Below are 24,500 nucleotides of genomic sequence, written 5' to 3'. Positions count from 1 at the left end.
ACTTGGACATCTTTGCACCCATAAAAACACGTAATGTTTCATTTGCACAGTCAGCCCCCTGGTATAATGGTGATTTGCGTACACAGAAGGCTGTGTGTCGGAAATTAGAGCGAAAATGGCGTCACTCTGGTTTAAATGTGTTCCACCAGGCCTGGAAAGATTGCTTGTCAAACTACAGAGTAGCCATTGAAACTGCAAGATCTGCCTATTTCTCAAATATTATTGATATTAATCAAAGCAATTCCAGGAAGCTCTTTCATACAATTAACAGTCTACTTAATGTAGATAGTGTCAGTTCTCTGACTTCATCTGGCTGGCTGTGTAATGAGTTTCTCAAATCTTTCAGTGAAAAAATTTACAATATTCGCACAAATATTCATTCCTTGCAGTCTGCCGATCTTACAGTTAATACTCCTAGGTTCTCTGGCATTCCTTTATCTAAATTTACTTTATTGCAACCTGAGATGCTTTGCAACCAGGTTTCTAGTATGAAAGCTACCACCTGCATACTTGATCCCATGCCTGGTGGCCTGTTTAAATCTTGCTTTGGTCCTTTATGTCCCTCAGTTCTTGCTATAATAAATGACTCTTTATCAATTGGGGAGGTGCCAGCAGCACTTAAAACTGCTGCAGTCACTCCTGTTTTAAAAAAGCAAAATTCTGATGTGAGAAATCTGTCAAATTATCGCCCAATCTCAAATCTATCATTTCTGTCTAAAATCTTGGAGGGTGTGGTTGCAGCTCAATTAAACAAACACTTAATTGAAAATAAACTATGTGAGCCACATCAATCAGGATTTCGAAAATTACACAGCACTGAGACTGCGTTGGTGAAAGTCGCTAATGACTTACTAATTGCCTCCGACTCCGGCTCCACGTCCGTTCTCATTCTCTTGGATCTCAGTTCAGCCTTCGACACTATTGACCATGCCCTACTACTCGATCGCCTCGAACATGTATTCGGCTTGTCAGAGACTGTTCTTGACTGGTTCAAGTCCTATTTCACTGACCGCAGTCAATTTGTTTTCATGGGTGGTTATAGGTCCAAAGTTGGTTCTGTTCATACGGGTGTTCCACAGGGGTCAGTCTTGGGTCCTTTACTCTTTAGTATGTACATCTATCCACTTGGTCAATTACTACAATCTCTCAACCTTAACTATCACCTTTATGCTGATGATACACAGATTTATATACATACTAGACCGGGTCAGCAAGTGAACGTTGGGCATCTTTCTAACTGTATTGCTGAGATAAAGACTTGGATGTCCAATAATTTTCTGTCTCTAAACGGCTCAAAAACAGAAGTTATGCTCCTTGGATCTCCACATCAACTGCGAAAGGTTGGGTCTCCTACTCTGTCTGTTGATGGCGTTGCACTGGAGTTTAAGACCAAATTAAAAAATCTGGGTGTCATTTTTGACGCCACACTGTCATTTGAGCCTTTTGTCCAGAATACAGTTAAGACATCATTTTATCACCTTAGAAATATAGCCCGGCTACGTCCTATGTTGTCCTTTTCGGTAGCTGAGAAGTTGATAAACTCTTTTGTCTTTTCGCGCATTGACTACTGCAATGGTCTTCTAGTTGGGGTTTCTAAATCATCATTGGATAAATTGCAATATCTTCAAAATTCAGCTGCTAGAGTACTTTCTGGGGCCAGGGCCAGGGACCATATAACCCCGGTCTTGGAGTACCTGCACTGGCTACCTATTAGGTACCGTATTGATTTTAAAATCCTTATGCTGGCCTATAAATCTCTGCACAATCTGGCACCTCAGTATTTGACTGACTTATTAATCCCCTACACACCACGTCGCAATTTGCGCTCCTCTCAGAGTGGTCTTTTGGTTGTTCCGAAGACACGGCTTCATACGTGGGGTGACCGAGCATTTTCTGCCTATGCTCCTAAGCTCTGGAATTCTCTCCCGGCCGACATCAGGGAAGCAAGTACATTAGTGACTTTTAAATCTCTTCTTAAAACATTTTATTTTAGGATTGCTTTTACATGAACTTGATTTTATGTGTTTATTTGTTTTGTATTTCCATTGTGTTTATTCATTTGCTGTTATGCTTGTCTGTAAAGCGCTTTGAGAAAGCTACTTTTAAAGGCGCTATACAAAATAAATTTATTATTATTATTATTATTATATACAGGTTGAACAGGAGTTGAGCCTTGAGGGACTCCGCATGTCATGGATGTCCACTCAGACTTATGGTCTCCTATACTCACATAATAACCTCATAATTGGCTGGTCAGCTCAAGAAAAGTAACTTTATGTTCATAACATGTTTTTTTTTATTTTATTTTTTTTAAGATCATTTACATCATAACAATGATTGTTCAGGAAATCAAAAAATAAATACACTGCTTCATTTTGTAAAAATAATGTTAATGTAAATGCCCGTACACACCGGGACGAATATCGGCGCGCGTTATTCACCAGCGTTTTTCAACGTGTTTTTTGTGTTCACACCCAAGCGATTTTCGCTGACGATGAGCCGAGTGAACATGCAAATTCCTTCCCTGACATTAGATGGCGCTTAATGTAAAACAGAAATACCCCGGTGATTGTCAAACGTTTGTGGGAAAAAGTTACAATGTAGACAATTAAGTGAAATGAAACTCACAATCAAGGCCCATTTGCTCTGCAATTACACTCCATAACAGTTCTCTTTTATCAAGATTTTTGTAGTCGCTCTCGCGTTTGTCATATAGTTCTTTATGTTCCGACACCAACGAGACCAGCAGCTCTACATTCATCTTGCCTTGCATCTTCCTCGTCTAATTTCTTCCCGGCAGTGTAGACGCTACTTGACCATAGACTGTAGTACTTGACCGTACTTGACGTATATCTTCTTCGCCGTTACGTATGTGTGCTCGGCAAGACCGTTTTGTGTTTGAGCGCCCCCACGTTGTGTTTTACTGTAACTTCAGAAGCTCCAGACACGTGAGCAAAAGCGCCAGTCTCATTGGTCGGATATTTTTTGACGCGGCGCGTCAAACCCAAAAAACGAACCCGAGGCGTTTTAAAAAAAATTGCGCTTTTACGCGTGGCGTTTTTCGCGTCGGTGTGCACACTCACATTGGCGCCCTTTGTTTAGTCACGAGGCGTTAAACGTCGGCGAATATCGCGCGTGAAATTCGTCCCGGTGTGAACAGGCCTTAATGCTGTACATGTTATAATGACTAATTCTGTTTTTTGCATATGCATTGGACAATGTTTTATAATTGTCACTTCAAATAAAACTATAAAACATTAACATCTAAACCTCTGTTAATTCTCAGTAAGAACTCTTGTTGTCGTCTGACAGAAATAAAATCAAACTGGTTGGAAGCTGTACCACAAGCTCCATTTCTGGTTACATTTTATAATAACATGTTTTTCAGAAACTCATTAATGTCTTAATATATTTCCATCACAGCTAATCTCTCTGCAGACCCCTGCTACACCTACACTGAGCTGGACGATACATGGAGATCCATCAGTAATACATATGCTTCAGTCAGAAAGTGTGACCAATCTGTCTCCTGGAGCGGCTGGTATCGTCTCTTCATTAACGGCTTGAGCGCTCATATCCCAGACACATGTGTTGCTCAGTACAGCTGTGGCACTAATGTCCCACTGTGGATGCGTGGTGGACACCCAACAGTAACAGATGGAGTCGTCACTCGAGATGTCTGCGGTCACTGGAACAATTACTGCTGCTATTTCGGGTCTTCTCCCATTAAAGTCAAAGCCTGTCCAGGCAATTATTATGTCTATGAGCTGGTTAGACCAACCTCCTGCAATCTTGCATACTGTGCAGGTAATTATATTCACATGAGCTCTTTCTACACACTCATGATATTTGTGTCTCTGTTCATTAATCACTATTCATCCAAACTTACAGACACTGACAGCATTAACACCAGCCCTACAACTGTCACATCAGTGACCATCTCACCTGGTAATGTTACACACTGTGTCTCTATTGGCTTATTTGATGAATGTTTTCTAATCTATGTAGGCTACAGATATGCTATGGTAAATTTGAACATGGATTTTAATATGAATATTTGCCTCAAAAGTCATGGAAATGTTTTGGTAGAAATGTATGAAACCTGTAGATTGTTCTCAGGTGTGTCTGGCTGTCATTCACACTGTACAGTAGTTCTGAATATGCCACACTTCATAGTCAAAAACAGTACTTGTTGTGTTTATAATTATAAAGAACTATATCCCTGATAGCAGATCAACATTGAATCAAGACTGAAACTTAACATTGATTTTTCATCAGACTTACATGCCAGATGTAGAATATAAATGTATATACTATAAATGTCTGTATAATAAATAGTTACCATAACACTTCTGGATCTCATGCTGTTGAATCGCAGGGCAACTATAATCAAAAATACAAATTATCAACACATCACCATATATTCCAAATTTAGACACTGGATGAGATCAGAGATTCAGGCCAATAGATCAACAGTTTCCAAAAATCACCTGATCTATTTTCTTTTGGCATTTTTCCCATAACAAATGTGTTTTATTAACACACAGTTACAACAGCAAGAGATCTAATAGTGTTATTGTAAATAGTTATTATAAAGAAATTTAAAGATTAAAAAAAAAAAATAGCATATGTATTATTCAGACACACAGACATCAAGAATCAGCACATAAATCTCAACAATGGTGACAATCAACAAATATATTTTTGCCGCAATGCATGCTGGGAGCCAGCCGAGAACAAAACACATCAAAGACTCCCAGCATGCATTGAGGCATGAATAAATTATGCAGCTGAATGATCTTACTATTTTCTTTAATTGCGCTTTTGTTGTGATTTTAAGTAGCCTGTTTTGGGATGTTTAGAGTTGATCTGTTTATCTGAATATTTTATTGTCACTATTGTTGAGATTCATTTGCTGATTGTTGATGTCAAGTTATGCTATAAGGCAGGCAAATTACGTAATCAAAACCCTTCATAGACTCAGCAGTTTCAAATGTATGCTCTCTCATAAGCATCCCTTTTTAACAATGTAATCTTTGTACTTATTTGTAATTATAAATATATATATATATATATATATATATATATATATTACAAAGTAATCAAAAAGGCAAGGTTGTCAAGCTTGAACAAATATAAACACCAATCAACACACACTATCATAATTGGCTGGTCAGCTGAAGAAAAGTATCTTTATATTCATAACATGTTTTTTTTGTTTTTTTCAAACTTTTCAAAGATCATTTACATCATAACAATGATTGTTCAGGAAATCAAAAAAAATAAATACAGTTTTCCTATTCAGATTATGCTTATTATCAATCCTCAGGACTATAGTTATGCCCTAGTAATCATTGAGATTACTTGTTTTGCAGGGTCATAAAAATGAATGCACTTGTTGAAAATAAACAAAACCACAAATAAAGGTGTCTCTGGTTCCTTACTGGGCCCTATTGGAACTGGAACCACTTTAGAACAAGAATTAAATAAAACGAATGTAAATAAATCAAATAAATGAAAGAATGGACAAGTGAATAGCTGACGGCTATTATTATCAAAGTAAAATTAAAATATAAAAAAAAAAAGCTTAAGTGATCAAGACAACAAGAATGAACTGAAATTGGGAATAATCAATAGCACGAGTGGCCAAACTTTTAATTTGCTTGGACCAGACTCCATAGTGGGTCTCAGCTGCTGTGTGTTCAAGACACACGGTCCCTGTGTGTGTGTCCTTACAGAAGTTTAGTCAACATGCTGATGAAAATCCTCATGACTATAAAAATTCTTCTCTGGCTACACAGTTTACATGTAATTAAATTTAGATTTAATTTACAAGGTAACTGCAAATTTAGCTGACAGCACTCAGCAAGGACTACTCCTAAACTAGTGGCGGTAAAATTCAGCTGGGAAGAATTGAAAGTAAGGAAAGAGAAAGTGAGAAATCAGAACCCTAACTGGGGTTAAAGGAAAAGTATGTTAGATCACTTTGCACTGTGCACAGCACAAGCTGTAGATAAAGACTTCAAGTAAATGATGCTAACCGCTAACTGTAGCAGTTATTATTTAGCTTAGCCTAGGGTGACCATACGTCCTGTTTAACCAGGACATATCTGGCCAGAATGCCAGATCGCCCAAAATGCCCGGGATTCGGCTTTTGCTTTCTACAGTCACCATTCATTATGTTTACATTATTACATTATTTGACACTGACACGTACGTGCCAGCTTTGCAGGTCATGCACTCTGCTTCACACGGATCCCGATCGAGATGAAAACACAGGAATTTTCTTAGCAATTCTAGAACATCAACCGATCACTTGTTTAGCGTTCATACATTTAGATTCACCAATCGGAATTAATTCAGTCCTACTGAATCAAAAGGTGTGCATGTAAACAAAAAGAATGGTGACGAGAAAGCAAAAGCCGTATCCCGGATATTTTGGGCGATCTCGAAATCCCGGCCGGACATGTCCTGGAATATGGTCACCCTAGCTTAGCCTAAGCTGAACGGACGCTAGGTTAGGTTAGCTTAGCCATCTAGGCTGATTTGTTTACAATATGACATTACGAGTTTGCACTTCCTGTGACAAGTCGTTGTCATGGGAACCATGTCAGAGCAATTCAACAGTCTATGCAGAATGTCTGCACATTTTAAATTAGTTTAAAATGTACATCCATCTCATGCATAAATATTGACTTTTCAGCGAGTGGAACAATTTTGATCTCTAGGTAGCTCTGCTTGTAGATGCAGCCACAATTTAGATGAATTACATCAACCTAACAATAATTTGTAAGGCCTTTACATTGCAGAAAGGGGAGCATCACCCAAGTCTATGCATATATAACACTGTACTGAGATTTCTTCGTCAGAAACAGATGCTGCACTTTGGATTTCTCCAATCAAGCAGAATAATAAATGCCGGTACAGAATGCCGCTGAGTTGAGCTTCTTTTGTCAAACAGACTTATGCTTTAATGCTGAAATTACAGATACTAGTTAAAAATCTAAGACTTTTTCACTTTTAGTAGAGATGTCAATTCCAGCTATCGTTTTATCTGCATTTAAACAAGCCAGTAACCAGTGATCAAAATGCGTATCGCATGTTGCGTCCTATTTGGATCGGGATGATCAAATGCGCACTTTAGGATAACAGTAGTTAAACAAAGGGCCGCTAGGTCACGTTAGTTTACGCAGCTCAGGTGGTTTGCTTACTATCTGGTGTCGGGTGACGCATGCCCTATTTAAAGTTAGTATGTCATGTGACAAGTCATTGTCATGGAAACGAATATGCAGCAGTGCCAATTTCAACCAGAAGGTGGCAAATGTCTGTATAGTTTGAAAGCAGTGCATAGTCTGTTGGCACGTGAGGCTAACATATGCATTCAAGATTTTCTTTGAATCAGTAAAATTCTAATTTTACTAATGCAGCTTCCTGTTTCTTTTGAGCACACATTTTCATCTACTTTGAAAGTTCTATGTCCTATGCTGACTATGAACTTTGTAGCAGCGGCTTGCATTATGGTCGTGCTGTGTGCCTTCTGATCTTTGCAGTTCAATGTCAATGGGGTTTAGGAACCCCTTCTGAGGAGGCCTCGTGTGTTAAAGGCATTCTGCGTCAAGTCACGCATCGTTGAGTGGGCATTGCGTGGAGCGGCCAGAAATGGTGACTAACTGGTTTTGGAGGAAAAGGTTCTTGGAGCTGGTGTTTTCCTCTGTCACAGGTTTGTTGCACGCTCCAGGGTAAGCTCGTTCGGAGTCTGTGGTAGTAGCACAGGCACCTTTAGGTCTGTTTGGTATCTGGGCAGTGCCCAGTCTGCATTCAGACTCTTAAGTCTGAGAATCAGACTTCCATCAGGGAGGATGTGTCGAGACTGAGACTATCGCGAGACTGTGGGTGAGAACCAACATGGCAGCGCTCTGAACGCAAACGATCAACTTCACTCATTTTATCAAAACAACTTTCACTATACTGGATAACCAATCTTGTCAAGACCCGGATAACCTGTTCAACTTCATCGACAGCTATTTCTACAATCTGTATGCATGCTAGTTATGAAAAGTACAGTTGCTCTCTACTCTAAATGGTAAATGGTAAATGGACTGCATTTATATAGCGCTTTCACAGACCTATGGCCACCAAAGCGCTTTACATAGCCTCACATTCACCCATTCACTCACTCATTCATACACCGACGGCGGTGTCAGCCATAGAAGGCGCCATCCAGCTCGTCGGGAGCAGCTGGGGTTAGGTGTCTTGCTCATGGACACCTCGACACTTGGTCAGGTGGAACCGGGGATTGAACCACCAACCTCTACATTCATTATAACTAGCAGGCTCATACACACACAGTAACCATTATGCTGATAGTGGTGTTGACGTGGTGTTCACCCTTCTGTACAGTTCCCCTCTAGGAATATACTAAAATATGTTTTTTTTTTTTATTGGCCATGGCCAGATGCACTCGGGCAATATTTGCAGAGGCCGGCACCTGCTGGAGAAAGGACATCTGATCCTTCATGTTCTCCTCTCTCTGAACTTTGAAAGTACAACTAGTACTATTGTTGCTGTTTTTGTTATTGTTATTATTATTAGCAATTAGTACTTTTATAATCACATCACAATAATACTACTAATTGTAATCAGTAGTATTATTTAGCCTTGTAGCAGCCTAATAGAGTTACATGGTCAGAGATAAAATGTATTTGTACAATGCAACTATGTGGTAGGATGATAGAAATGACCAAATGCAATTGTGTAACGAACAGCTAGGATGAACTCTGTGTTTAAATACATACAGCTGCAGGAGTAGGGACATCCAGTAGTGGTACTCCAGGGACCAGTGACCAGGCCAGGGACACACAGCCTGCATCAAGTGAGTCTATTTAATAGTATTTATTCAAGCCACATCCATACTTTAAAGTACAATAGAAAAAGGTTAGCATGTTAGCTTGTTTTCTTAAAGAAGTTCAACCACATTCATCATTTCACTCACTGCTTGTCTGGCTATACAATATGCTTGTATACAGGTGAAGGGACACCCTGGACCACATCAAGCACTCAGGGCACCAGTGAAAGACAGATGACTGAGACCAGGGACACGCAGCTTGAAGAAAGTTAGTCATTTGAATAACTAATTTAAGCTTACAACATCTGACAATATGTACTAAAACAGTGATTCTCAACCGGTGGGCCGCGGCCCTCTGGTGGGCCTCGGAGCGCCATCTGGTGGGCCGTGTAGGCAGTGGTAGACTACCCCCAAATTATTATTATTAATTTTTTTTAATTTACAAATCTTGTTATTTTCTAATGATCTTGTTCTTATGAATTTGTATGATCAAAAACACTCAAGTCAATTCAAGATGCATTATCTAAAAGCTAATTTAGGTTTAAATATCGCAACACCAATCACGTCAGATTGAACGTTTGTTCGATCAGATGCAGTAACATTACGTTACTGTACGGATCGTTTTCTGAAAAGAAAAGCAGATGTGGGAGACAGACCTGTGCAAGGAAAAGCTTCGAAGTGTGTGGTGAGAAAATAGGACGCTGAATATATTAAAGGGGTGGTAAAACACCTTTTTTCGAAGGCTTGATTGTGTTTGTGGGGTCCACTGTAACATGTGTTCATGCTTCGTTTTTAAAAATTCGCATTATTTTTCACAAATTTAACCATTATTCTACACTGCTCTGTCCCTTCTTGTAAAAACGGTCGGATATTTCCTGGTTCTATGAAGCCCCGCCCTCAAAAATACGCAATGGGCTCAGATTGGTTAGCTGGCTCAGTGTGTTGTGATTCGCTAACCGCCAAGTTCACATTGTTTCGGAAACGCCCCTTACCGGTAGTTTTTGCTTCAGTAAACAATGGCGTTAATATTCCCATAATCAGTTAGAGCACGAATCAGACCCAGAGAATGTTATTGGAGAGAATCGAGCAGAAACTGGTCAAGAACAGCTGTTTAAGGACGTTTCAGAAAGGTATGTTTGTTTTTAAGGCTGCAGATCTATTGTGATCGCTATATGACACTGTTACTTTTGTATATTTAAAACGATTGTAGCTAAATATCTGTCGCCAGAACTATTAACCCAATACAAACACTAAACATTGGCTTTACAACAGCCAAATCAAACACAAACCATGTTTAGCATGCCTGCAGATAAACAATACATAAAAGCTATAATCAACGAATAATTTACAGTGAAACGACAACAACCTCGAACATTCCAAGTTCGCTGCGCTGGTGATATTAATCAGAAGTTTGTATGTGTTTGTCGGATATGAATTAACATTAGCATTTAACAAACTGGTTTGTGGAGCCAAACAGCGTTTTCCTTTGTTTACTTCCTTGCTACAACGTACAATTAACAATACGAACTATTACAGGAAAACACGTCAACGAAAAAATCATACTTACAGTTTGTGGCTCGTAAACAGCTTCTGTTTTTAAAGTTGGAACTGCTCGATCTTTCAGGACAAGCCGTTGTGTGAATCCTGCATTGTAACTCGTGTAGATTGAGGAAGCTTTCCTCCGGAAAATGTGCAGCACAGAGTGCGACATTTGGATTATAATTATGAGGGACCGAGTTAAAAAATAAATTTTAACCGTCCTTAGGAAGACTGAACAAAGTGGACCTGCAATCTGGGTGAAAATAACAGCGTTTCGACGGCATAGCGCCAAGACACTCGACTACCACAACAACTCTTTTCCAAAGCAACATAAAATGGCCTCGCCCCCGTTATGTATTGTGTTCCCAGAGGAGGGGTTTATGTAAATGTTGGGCTTAGTGATGTCAGCAAGCCCACAGGAATGTCGTGTAGTCTCTATCAGCCGTTTCTGTAGTTCTTAGAAATTGATTTCTTTAAAAGCAAATATCTCCCTTTGCTTTAAACTTTGAACGTTGTAACTTTGCAGATGTTGTTTATGCTCAAACAGCAACATTACACACTAACTGAAGTTAGAAAAGTGAAATCGTGTTTTACCACCCCTTTAAATTTGGTTTTATAACGGCAGGTACTGAGGGGGTCACACACGGACGAGAAGCGCAGCGCCGCGTCTACAACTCGAGGTATCGAACACTGGACGCGCACTCAGTTTATGGCCAGCAATATTGTTATGTTTAAGGACATTACGAAATTAAGATAATGTCTGTGCTATGTTATGATTGCAATTAAATTTACATTTACAATTAAATACAATCGTTGCTGAGTCTGCAGTCTGAACACTTTAACTCAGGACGTACATTAACTGAATTAATTGAGAATCTCACCTGAAAATCTGATCATTTTCATCCACACAGCTGATAAGATGGTAAATGAATATAAAACTACATGTATCTTGCAGCACAGGGTGAAGTCAGTATATAGGCTACATTAACGACGATTTGAGACAAATACAATGTAGTCAATTTAATATAAAACTATGTAAATGGCGCTCTGTGGCACGAAAGGATTTTGAACAGTGTCTTGAGCTATAGCTGGCGCTGCGGACAGACGCCGCCGGTGTGACACTCATAGAAAATAATGTGTTCGAATTTTAAAGACGTGCCGCTGTGCTTCTCGTCCGGTGTGCGACCCCCTTAAGCCGAAGGCGCATGTGGAGAAATGTTGTTGAATGTGGATTCAGGTGTTGAATGTGGAGAAATGTTGTCAAAACCATCAAAGCTGCATAGACATTTGAACAAAACTGGGCTGTGCTGGGAAGCCAACATAATATTGTTTTAAACAGTCATGTTCATATCGCTAACTGTATTTGATCAATTACATTACAGTAGGCTATGTAAATTGGGGTGAATTAACTTTTTTTAATTAACATTTCGTATCTATACCACGAATGTTATTTCTCGTGCCATTTATACGTCAAAAATAGTTTTTGCGTGCATATGATACGCAGTGTATGGCGTGTAATACGCACGCACTCCCCACCCCTAATCCTAATCAAGGGTTTTCAGTGCGTAGCATATATGCACGCAAAAAAACATTTTTGGCGTATAAATGGCACAAGAAATAACATTCGTGGTATAGAGATCGTGTTGCAGCAAATAGAAAGAATCCCCTCTTGTGTGTCTGGCCTGTTGTTACAGGTATGTTAGCCTGTTATTGTTACAGGAATGGTTACTGAGAAAACCTTCAAAGCCTTTTTGATACAAGGACAGTTTTCATCTATATAGCTGACTTGATCTAGTCTGCATAACAGATTAACAGCAGAGTATATCATTGTACTTTTAGAATTTTCTGTTATTCTGTGTTCATACTATCATATGTGGAAACGTGGTCCTCGGAATGTTTTTAAACCCTCATTGGTGGGCCATGAGTTGCAAAAGGTTGAGAACCCCTGTACTAGAAGATAATGAAAACACATGGAAATCACAATAACATCCTATCCCTATGAATCTAATTTCAACCACAGTTTTAGTAAATTTCACTAATTTAGCAAGTAAGACCCTTGAATACCGTTTATTCAACCACAATTTAAAACTTCAGTGATTTGTTTCCAAGTAAACATTGACATTCCTCATTAATTAATCTCAAACACTACTGGTCTATTATACTCTATATGCTGGTCTATAGTATATCTTCCTTCTTCCTTAAGTTTATTACTTAATTTGGTAAATATCCTCGAACATTCTTTGTAGCATTTGTGTATGAACAATTTATTACTGTTGATCCTTCAAGTCATAATTTGCTTGTTGAAGTGTTGCAGTGACTATAAAAGCATAAACTCAATCTCGCCTAGGGCAACCAAAGGGCTAGAGCCGGCCCTGCTCGAACTTCTCCATATAGACATCCGTGATCTGAAAGCTAGTCTCGAATTTTCCCAATCCCAAATCGAAACTCTAATGCAAGATTACATCGAACTAAAAATAACCGTATCACACCTCTCCACCCAAGTCACAAAACTCACCAAAGAAAATCAAATTATGCAAGAAACCATACACAGATCCAGAAGGAAGATTTATTATCATCAATATATCAATCAATCACTTAACTTTTACACTAGCAAACATTTACGCTCCAAACAATGATGACACACTTTTCTTTCATAATCTCTTCTCTCTGTTGTACAATTCCACAAATCTCATAGTAGTCGGAGATTTCAATATTGTTCTCAACCCATCATTTGACCGTACACACAACCACAGTAACACACGAACTTGTCACTCATCAGAAGTAATTAAACAATATATGATGGATGATGGCCTTGGCTGGAGAGCAAGGAACCCACTGCTAAGAGAATATTCCTATGCCTCTTCAGCCCACCGTTCTTCCTCTAGAATAGATTTTTTTTTTGATTAGCAACTCCTTAATTCAACAGATATCAGAAAATACTATCCATTGAATTATTATCAGTGACCATGCTGCTGTATCTTTAACATTAAACAACCCAGCACAGAAGAAAACCTCTACAAGATGGCGCTTCAACACTTCACTCCTAGAGGACCACAATTTTACCACTCTTATAAAAAGAGAGTGGCATCCTTTCTGGAGATGAACGACTTTCCAGAAATCTCACCATCAACACTTTGGGAATTGGGCAAAGCAGTCATGAGAGGCATAATTATATCATATTCATCACACAAGAAAAAACAGCAACAACAATTGGAAAACACCCTCGAGCAAAAAATAAAACTGCTTAGCAATCCACAGTCTACTGCCCCATCTGAAAAAGTACAAACTGAACTCAAGCAACTTAGGACTCAATTGGATAGTATCATAAACAAAAAAAAAACACAGTTCTGTATACAGCAACTCAAATACACTCACCTAAAGGATTATTAGGAACACCTTTTCAATTTCTCATTAATGCAATTATCTAATCAACCAATCACATGGCAGTTGCTTCAATGCATTTAGGGGTGTGGTCCTGGTCAAGACAATCTCCTGAACTCCAAACTGAATGTCAGAATGGGAAAGAAAGTTGATTTAAGCAATTTTGAGCGTGGCATGGTTGTTGGTGCCAGACGGGCCGGTCTGAGTATTTCACAATCTGCTCAGTTACTGGGATTTTCACGCACAACCATTTCTAGGGTTTACAAAGAATGGTGTGAAAAGGGAAAAACATCCAGTATGCGGCAGTCTTGTGGGCGAAAATGCCTTGTTGATGCTAGAGGTCAGAGGAGAATGGGCTGACTGATTCAAGCTGATAGAAGAGCAACTTTGACTGAAATAACCACTCGTTACAACCGAGGTATGCAGCAAAGCATTTGTGAAGCCACAACACGCACAACCTTGAGGCGGATGGGCTACAACAGCAGAAGACCCCACCGGGTACCACTCATCTCCACTACAAAAAGGAAAAAGAGGCTACAATTTGCACAAGCTCACCAAAATCGGACAGTTGAAGACTGGAAAAATGTTGCCTGGTCTGATGAGTCTCGATTTCTGTTGAGACATTCAGATGTTAGAGTCAGAATGTGGCGTAAACAGAATGAGAAGATGGATCCATCATGCCTTGTTACCACTGTGCAGGCTGGTGGTGGTGGTGTAATGGTGTGGGGGATGTTTTCTTGGCACACTTTAGGCCCCTTAGTGCCAATTGGGCATCGTTTAAATGCCACGGCCTACCTGAGCATTGTTTCTGACCATGTCCATCCCTTTATGACCACCATGTACCCATCCTCTGATGGCTACTTCCAGCAGGATAATGCACCATGTCACAAAGCTCGAATCATTTCAAATTGGTTTCTTGAACATGACAATGAGTTCACTGTACTAAAATGGCCCCCACAGTCACCAGATCTCAACCCAATAGAGCATCTTTGGGATGTGGTGGAACGGGAGCTTCGTGCCCTGGATGTGCATCCCACAAATCTCCATCAACTGCAAGATGCTATCCTATCAATATGGGCCAACATTTCTAAAGAATGCTTTCAGCACCTTGTTGAATCAATGCCACGTAGAATTAAGGCAGTTCTGAAGGCGAAAGGGGGTCAAACACAGTATTAGTATGGTGTTCCTAATAATCCTTTAGGTGAGTGTATGATCAGTTTCACCTCAGCAATAAAGCAGGTAAATATCTGGCAAACATGTTACAATACAAAAAAGACAAATCCCTCATCCCATCAATTACGCAGGACCCTCAAGAAATCAATAACTTTTTTCGCCATTTCTACAGCTCTTTGTACACTACCGGCACCCAACCTCTACAATCTGAAATTGACTCTTTTCTTAACAATCTGGACCTTCCCTCATTAACCACAGAACAAGCAAACTTTTTAGAACAACCCATCACCTCTGAAGAACTTATCAAAACCTGTGAGTTAGAAGGGGAAGAGTGTGAATATAAGTGGAAGAAGAGTGTGTGTGTAAGTGGAGGAAGAGTATGAGTATAAGAGGAGGATGAGTGTGAGTTTGAGGATGAAGAGTATGAGTTAGAGGAGGAAGAGTATGAGTATAAGAGGAGGAAGAGTATGCGTGTAAGAGGAGGAAGAGTGTGAGTATAAGAGGAGGAAGAGTGTGAGTATAAGAGGAGGAAGAGTGTGAGTTAGAAGAGGAAGAGTATGAGTTAGAGGAGGAAGAGTGTGAGTTAGAAGGGGAAGAGTGTGAGTTAGAGGAGGAAGAGTGTGAGTTAGAGGAGGAAGATTGTGAGTTAGAGGAGGAAGAGTATGAGCATAAGAGGAGGAAGATTGTGAGTTAGAGGCGGAAGAGTATGAGTATAAGAGGAAGAGTGTGAGTTAGAGGAGGAAGAGTGTGAGTATAAGAGGAGGAAGATTGTGAGTTAGAGGAGGAAGAGTATGAGCATAAGAGGAGGAAGAGTATGAGTATAAGAGGAGGAAGAGTGTGAATTAGAGGATGAAGAGTATGAGTTAGAGGAGGAAGAGTATGATAATAGGAGGAAGAGTATGTGTGTAAGAGGAGGAAGAGTATGATTTTAAGAGGAGGAAGAGTGTGAGTTAGAGGGGGAAGAGTGTGAGTATAAGAGGAGGAAGAGTGTGAGTTAGAGGATGAAGAGTATGAGTATAAGAGGAGGAAGATTGTGAGTTAGAGGATGAAGAGTATGAGTTAGAGGATGAAGAGTATGAGTTAGAGGATGAAGAGTGTGAGTTAGAGGATGAAGAGTATGAGTTAGAGGGGGAAGAGTGTGAGTTAGAAGAGGAGGAGTATGAGTATAAGAGGAGGAAGAGGGTGTGTGTAAGAGGAGGCAAGGCAAGGCAAGTTTATTTATAAAGCACATTTCATACACAATGGCAATTCAAAGTACTTTACATAGAAGAAATTAAAATAATAAAAAGAAATAAGAATAATTAAAACAGTTTAGAAAAATTAAATAAAATACAGTACAGTACAGTCGGACGAACAGCGGCACAGTGCTCATTCAGTAAATGCACAGCTAAACGGAAGTGTTTTGAGTCTGGATTTGAATGTGACCACTGTAGGAGCACATCTGATCTCTTCTGGAAGCTGGTTCCAGCATAATAGCTAAAAGCAGACTCACCATGCTTAGAGTGAACCCTTGGTATTTCTAGCTGATATGATCCTAATGATCTGAGTGATCTGTTGGGTTTATATTCAGTGAGCATATCTGCAATGTATTGAGGTCCTAGGCCATTGAATGACTTATATACCAGTAATAATACTTTAAAATCAATCCTAAATCTAACTGGGAGCCAGTGTAAAGACCTGAGGACTGGTGTGATATGTTCATATTTTCTGGTTCTGCTCAGCGTTCTGTATGAGCTGCAACTGTCTTATGGTCTTTTTGGGAAGGCCAGTGAGGAGTCCATTACAATAATCCACCCTTCTGGTGATGAAAGCATGCACAAGTTTCTCTAAGTCTTGTCTGGAAACAAAGCATCTAATTCTTGCAATATTTTTCAGATGATAGTATGCTGATTTAGTTATTGCTTTGACATGACTACTGAAACTAAGGTCTGACTCTAGTGTCACACGCGTTATTCGGCAGCGTTTTTCAACACGTTTTTTGTGTTCACACCCAAGCGATTTTCGCCTACGATGAGCCGAGTGAACATGCAAATTCATTCCCTGACATCATTTTTCGCTTAATGTAAAACAGAAATACCCCGGTGATTGTCAAACGTTTGTGGGAAAAAGTTACAATGTACATGAAAGACAATTAGTTGAAATGAAACTCACAATCAAGGCCCATTTGCTCTGCAATTACACTCCATAACAGTTCTCTTTTATCAAGATTTTTGTAGTCGCTCTCACGTTTGTCATATAGTTCTTTATGTTCCGACACCAACGAGACCAGCAGCTCTACATTCATCTTGCCTTGCATCTTCCTCGTCTTATTTCTTCCCGGCAGTGTAGACGCTACTTGACCATAGACTGTAGTAATTGACCGTACTTGACGTATATCTTCTTCGCCGTTACGTATGTGTGCTCGGCAAGACCTTTTTGTGTTTGAGCGCCCCCACGTTGTGTTTTACTGTAACTTCAGAAGCTCCAGACACGTGAGCAAAAGCGCCAATCTCATTGGTCGGATAGTTTTTGACGCGGCGCGTCAAACCCAAAAAACGAACCCGAGGCGTTTAAAAAAAAATTACGCTTTTACGCGTGGCGTTTTTCGCGTCGGTGTGCACACTCACATTGGCGCCCTTTGTTTAGTCACGAGGCGTTAAACGTCGGCGAATATCGCGCGGAAAATTCGTCCCGGTGTGAACAGGCCTTAATGCTGTACATGTTATAATGACTAATTCTGTTTTTTGCATATGCATTGGACAATGTTTTATAATTGTGTCACCGGGTGAAAACCTGGCAAATCCAAAAAGATTCCTCATTGGTTCTAAATCTGGCTCTGTTGAGTGTTGGCCATAACGAGCGCCAGCTGAAGCAAATCAGCTGCGCTTCATTGAAGCATGTGCTCAGGAAAAGGAGCATAAAAAGGGAGTGTTTGAGCAGTGTGGAAGGGACGGGCAGGCAGCAGTGTGTGTTCTGACAACGGTGGTGAAATAAGAAGGCTGAAGGTTTAATGCCGGATCGGAGTTCTACTGTGAGATTCCCCGAGGCATGCTCATTTAGTGAGTTTTCTGAAGAAACCACAGACAGGAAAGCAATGAAGTAAGTGAGAGAGAAAACCACTGCAGGATGTTGAGTGACTCACCGAGGAAAAGTTAAGTGCACCCTTCCATTTATTACCCGTTGAGAAAACCACATTTGAAGATTGACCATCACCAGTGTGCAACTAACCTTTGTTTGCGGGCAGTGTGTGTGATCTTGTTGACAGAACGAAGCGTAGTAACTGAAACAGCTGGGAGGATCGTTGATGTGTTCATGCTGATCTTCTGAAAACATTATTCCTCGAGTCATCCACCCTACAGAGAGAAGAGAAACGAGTCGATTAATCACTGTGGAGATGAAGTGAGTTTGCAGTGTCTGAAAGAGTGAAGCGCACACGTGTGAAGAGTGATTTATGCACAAGTGTGGTGAGATCAAACGACTGCGTTTCCTCTGAAACTTTGATGGATGAATATTGACTTATGACTGTGAAGATTCTTTCAAATTGATCTGCCTAAAGCTGTGTCCAGGTTCCCACTTGAGTGTATGGTGGGAGGAAAGAGCTCAACGCACCCCGAGTACCACACTCCACGAGCACTGTCTCTCACGTCCACGAAAGTCCAGTCTCACGAACTCTCCCAACGACGCCGCTCTGCTACGCACGGAACGAGAGTAAAGGCGGGTAAATTACCACAGTCCTGTCTCACTTGTTATTGCCTGATCCACCGTCACTGTCTGTCCCTCAGAAGAGGTGAGGAAGCTGCTGTCATTCGATCGGCTGTTCCATGAACACGTCCCCAAGCCGAGTCTGAGCACCGTCACTGTCTGTCCCTCCGAAGAGGTGAGGAAGCTGCTGTCATTCGATCGGCTGTTCCATGAACACGTCCCCAAGCCGAGTCTGAGCACCGTTACTGTCTGTCCCTCCGAAGAGGTGAGGAAGCTGCTGTCATTCGATCGGCTGTTCCATGAACACGTCCCCAAGCCGAGTCTGAGCATCGTCACTGTCTGTCCCTCCGAAGAGGTGAGGAAGCTGCTGTTATTCGATCGGCTGTCCTAAGAACATCTTCACGAGCCGAATACTTACCTGCTCTGTCCGTGGTGAAAGCTGAAGGCGAGAAGCCTCGGTCCGTCCTACAGGTACATTTCGACGAGTCAAGGAAACGAGAAGAAATTTCTGTCTGTCCCATAAGCACCTTTCTGACGAGTCGAAAAGACGAGAAGAAGCCATTGTCCCACCCACGAGCCAGTAGAGAAGAGGAATATTTCCCCCCCAGTTCCTCTTCCCCAACCGGGTTCCAGCCACGAATATTCTCAGCACTGTTTTTATTCTTTTAAATTAATAAAAACTTACCTTTAGAAGTCATTCTGTTGTCCGCCTCTTGGTGTCCTCTGGTGTCTGCTCCTCCGGAGTGTGGTAATTGTCCCTCGGCCCTAACATCGGTTACAATTGTCACTTCAAATAAAACTATAAAACATTAACATCTAAACCTCTGTTAATTCTCAGTAAGAACTCTTGTTGTCGTCTGACAGAAATAAAATAAAACTGGTTGGAAGCTGTACCAAAAGCTCCATTTCTGGTTACATTTTATAATAACATGTTTTTCAGAAACTCATTAATGTCTTAATATATTTCCATCACAGCTAATCTCTCTGCAGACCCCTGCTACACCTACACTGTGCTGAACGATACATGGAGATCCATCAGTAATACACATGCTTCAGTCAGAAAGTGTGACACGTCTGTCTCCTGGAGCGGCTGGTATCGTCTCTTCATTAACGGCTTGAGCGCTCATATCCCAGACACATGTGTTGCTCAGTACAGCTGTGGCACTAATGTCCCACTGTGGATGCGTGGTGGACACCCAACAGTAACAGATGGAGTCGTCACTCGAGATGTCTGCGGTCACTGGAGCAATTACTGCTGCACTTACGCGTCTTTTCCCATTAAAGTCAAAGCCTGTCCAGGCAATTATTATGTCTATGAGCTGGTTAGACCAACCTCCTGCAATCTTGCATACTGTGCAGGTAATTATATTCACATGAGCTCTTTCTACACACTCATGATATTTGTGTCTCTGTTCATTAATCACTATTCATCCAAACTTACAGACACTGACAGCATTAATACCAGCCCTACAACTGTCACACCAGTGACCATCTCACCTGGTAATGTTACACACTGTGTCTCTATTGGCTTATTTGATGAATGTTTTCTAATCTATGTAGGCTACAGATATGCTATGGTAAATTTGAACATGGATTTTAATATGAATATTTGCCTCAAAAGTCATGGAAATGTTTTGGTAGAAATGTATGAAACCTGTAGATTGTTCTCAGGTGTGTCTGGCTGTCATTCACACTGTACAGTAGTTCTGAATATGCCACACTTCATAGTCAAAAACAGTACTTGTTGTGTTTATAATTATAAAGAACTATATCCCTGATAGCAGATCAACATTGAATCAAGACTGAAACTTAACATTGATTTTTCATCAGGCTTACATGCCAGATGTAAAATATAAATGTATATATGGGGCGCCGTTTGTAAAGCTGCTCATGCTGAAAATAACAGCAACATTTTGTCACATTTAGCTTCAAACAATGTTTAAAAAACTGGTATGAATTTTTGATGGTCACTTTTTACCACATTTACAACAATATTTGTCAACTTAGAGATATTTTAAATAGTTAAATCTAAATATTAAATGTTACACCTAAATGCTAAATCTAAATCTAAATGTTAAATCTAAATCTAAATGTTAAATATAAATATAAATCTAAATGTTAAATCTAAATGTTAAATCTAAATCTAAATGTTAAATCTAAACGTTAAATCTAAATCTAAATGTTAAATCTAAATATTAAATCTAAATCTAAATGTTAAATCTAAATCTAAATCTAAATGTTAAATCTAAATGTTAAATCTAAATCTAAATGTTAAATCTAAATCTAAATCTAAATGTTGAATCTAAATGTTTCGGGTGAAACTAAATATTTAACTAATATGCAAATTCAAAATGCCGGTAACCGGAAGTGCCAAAATAAAAGCTCGAGTGTGTGTTTATAGCATGGTTTATAGTGTCAAATAACGAATAAAAACCATCTCATAATAATAACTATAATATAACGATAATAACTACCTAAAATAATAAACACGTTTGGAGAAACTGTAGAGTTTCGTGATGAGAGTGATGACATGACATTCAGTCAAAGTGAGCCCCCTCGTGGCTGGCTATTATGGCTGCAGGTCATAAGTCCCGCACTTTTCATAAAAGTGACGCTAGCCTACTCTTCAAATACAGTTTCTCCAAATGTGTTTATTATTTTAGGTAGTTATTATCACGATAATCCATGTCCAAGAGTCCATTTCCTCGGATGAGATGGTTTTTATTCGTTATTTGACACTATAAACCATGCTATAAACACACACTGACCTCCTCGAGCTTTTATTTTGGCACTTCCGGTTACCGGCATTTTGATTTTGCATATTAGTTAAATATTTAGTTTCACCCTAAACATTTAGATTCAATATTTAGATTTAGATTTAACATTTAGATTTAGATTCAACATTTAGATTTAGATTTAACATTTAGATTTAACATCTAGATTTAGATTTAACATTTAGATTTAACATTTAGATTTAGATTTAATATTTAGATTTAACATTTAGATTTAGATTTACATTTAACATTTAGATTTAACATTTAGATTTAGATTTAGATTTAACATTTAGATTTAGATTTAGCATTTAGATTTAACATTTAACATTTAGGTGTAACATTTAATATTTATATTTAACTATTTAAAATATCTCTAAGTTGACAAATATTGTTGTAAATGTGGTAAAAAGTGACCGTCAAAAATTCATACCAGTTAAATACAACATTGTTTGAAGCTAAATGTGACAAAATGTTGCTGTTATTTTCAGCATGAGACACTTTACAAACGGCGCCCCATATGTATATACTATAAATGTCTGTATAATAAATAGTTACCATAACACTTCTGGATCTCATGCTGTTGAATCACAGGGCAACTATAATCAAAAATACAAATGATCAACACATCACCATATATTCCAAATTTAGACACTGGATGAGATCAGAGATTCAGGCCAATAGATCAACAGTTTCCAAAAATCACCTGATCTATTTTCTTTTGGCATTTTTCCCATAACAAATGTGTTTTATTAACACACAGTTACAACAGCAAGAGATCTAATAGTGTTATTGTAAATGGTTATTATAAAGAAATTTAAAGATTAAAAAAAAAAAATAGCATATGTATTATTCAGACACACAGACATCAAGAATCAGCACATAAATCTCAACAATGGTGACAATCAACAAATATATTTTTGCCGCAATGCATGCTGGGAGCCAGCAGAGAACAAAACACATCAAAGACTCCCAGCATGCATTGAGGCATGAATAAATTATGCAGCTGAATGATCTTACTATTTTCTTTAATTGCGCTTTTGTTGTGATTTTAAGTAGCCTGTTTTAGGCTGTTTAGAGTTGATCTGTTTATCTGAATATTTTATTGTCACTATTGTTGAGATTCATTTGCTGATTGTTGATGTCAAGTTATGCTATAAGGCAGGCAAATTACGTAATCAAAACCCTTCATAGACTCAGCAGTTTCAAATGTATGCTCTCTCATAAGCATCCCTTTTTAACAATGTAATCTTTGTACTTATTTGTAATTATAAATATATATTACAAAGTAATATATGTTACAAAGTAACAAAGTAATATTGCCAGAAAAGGCAATAAGGTTGTCAAGCTTGAACAAATATAAACACCAATCAACACACACTATCATAATTGGCTGGTCAGCTGAAGAAAAGTATCTTTATATTCATAACATGTTTTTTTTGTTTTTTTCAAACTTTTCAAAGATCATTTACATCATAACAATGATTGTTCAGGAAATCAAAAAAAATACAGTTTTCCTATTCAGATTATGCTTATTATCAATCCTCAGGACTATAGTTATGCCCTAGTAATCGTTGAGATTACTTGTTTTGCAGGGTCATAAAAATGAGTGCACTTGTTGAAAATAAACAAAACCACAAATAAAGGTGTCTCTGGTTCCTTACTGGGCCCTATTGGAACTGGAACCACATTAGAACAAGAATGAAATAAAACGAATGTAAATAAATCAAATAAATGAAAGAATGGACAAGTGAATAGCTGACGGCTATTATTATCAAAGTAAAATTAAAATATAAAAAAAAAAAAGCTTAAGTGATCAAGACAACAAGAATGAACTGAAATTGGGAATAATCAATAGCACGAGTGGCCAAACTTTTAATTTGCTTGTGTTACAGGGTGAACAAGACATGAGGCGTGCGGATCCATGTGCAAGCTTTTATTTATAAACATAGTAAACAGGCAGGGTCAGACAATAGCAAACAGGTATAGTTCGGGCAAGACACAAGAGAGATCCTAGGGCAAGCGTGGGTCTACGATTAGCGAACAATATCCAACAGGGCCAGGCAGAGAGATAATCCAGGTACACAAGCAAAGATCCAAATGAGGGGCAAACAGAGTCCGAAGGGCAAGGCAGAGGGTTAATCCTGGAAACACGGGCAGATGTCAAAACACAAGAAAACAGACAAGGCAAGGCATAAACAACTCGGCTCCGTAGAGTAGCTATCGCTAGGATAAGCGCTAAACAATACTCGGCGCTCACAGAGAGAAAGTCCCAGGCTTATAAAGTGTGTGTTATTGGGTGATAGTGATTGTGAGATAATTCTCAGCTGTGAGCGTGATTAGTGTAATCAGCTGTGTGTGTCGTCCGTGCAATGGATGATGGGAAATGCAGTCCAGTGTGCTGTGTGGTGTGAGAGTCAACATGGAGAAGCGACCTCTGGTGGCTATCGGGCAGAAGGCCACAGACCAGATTCGTGACAGAGCCCCCCCACAAGGAGCGGCTTCCAGACGCTCCAATATAATCCAGGAGGGCGGTGGAGCGGAGGCGGACCCGGGGGCGGGCTGGAGGGCCAGGCCCGTGGAGTGGAAGAGGGCCTGGAGACTGCGACAGGACGGCAGGCCAGGGCGGATCAGGCTGTGCAGGCGACCAGGGAGGAGCAGGCTGTGCAGGCGACCAGGAAGGAGCAGGCTGTGCAGGCGACCAGGGAGGAGACGACCCTTCAGGCGGCCAGGGAGGAAACGACCCTTCAGGAGGCCAGGGAGGAGACGACCCTTCAGGCGGCCAGGGAGGAGAACAGAAACAGACACCGGCTCAGGAACAGGAACAGACACCGTGGCAGCAGCTATCTCTGCTGAGGGCTCAGGTTCAGGCGTGTCGGCAGCCATCTCTGCTGGAGCTCAGGTTCAGGCGTGTCGGCGGCCATCTCTGCTGAGGGCTCAGGAGACGTGGCAGCGCAATCTCGTCCGGAGACACTGGCTCGGCAGAGACCATCTTGTCCTGAGACACTGGCTCGGCAGAGACCATCTTGTCCTGAGACACTGGCTCGGCGAAGACTATCTTATCCTGAGACACTGGTTCGGCGGCAGCCATCTTGTCCGGAGACAATGGC

The 24,500-nt window shown here is 39.9% G+C and overlaps 1 protein-coding gene across 15 annotated transcripts in view; it reads left to right on the top strand.

Annotated features, from left to right (window-relative positions):
- Positions 1–24,500, top strand: part of LOC309493639 (cell adhesion molecule CEACAM5-like) — a 76,629-nt gene that overhangs the window by 20,646 nt on the left and 31,483 nt on the right. For 11 of the 15 annotated variants that reach the window (XM_082162805.1, XM_082162797.1, XM_082162804.1 and 8 more), the window contains exons 3-8: positions 3,424–3,807; positions 3,892–3,948; positions 8,798–8,872; positions 9,027–9,113; positions 19,595–19,978; positions 20,063–20,119. In XM_082162805.1, coding sequence (XP_082018931.1) covers positions 3,424–3,807; positions 3,892–3,948; positions 8,798–8,872; positions 9,027–9,113; positions 19,595–19,978; positions 20,063–20,119 — 1,044 coding nt within the window. Of the gene's footprint in view, positions 1–3,423; positions 3,808–3,891; positions 3,949–5,106; positions 6,079–6,502; positions 8,873–9,026; positions 9,114–19,594; positions 19,979–20,062; positions 20,120–24,500 lie in introns of those variants that run through there. The other 4 variants (XM_082162799.1, XM_082162807.1, XM_082162806.1 and 1 more) reach the window with 4 other exon arrangements.

Source organism: Leuciscus leuciscus, assembly GCF_965113295.1.
Source record: "Leuciscus leuciscus genome assembly, chromosome: 3".
Taxonomy (NCBI): Eukaryota; Metazoa; Chordata; class Actinopteri; order Cypriniformes; family Leuciscidae; genus Leuciscus; species Leuciscus leuciscus.
The sequence above is the reverse complement of the archived record's forward strand: the minus strand, read 5'-3'. Positions and strand labels throughout refer to the sequence as shown.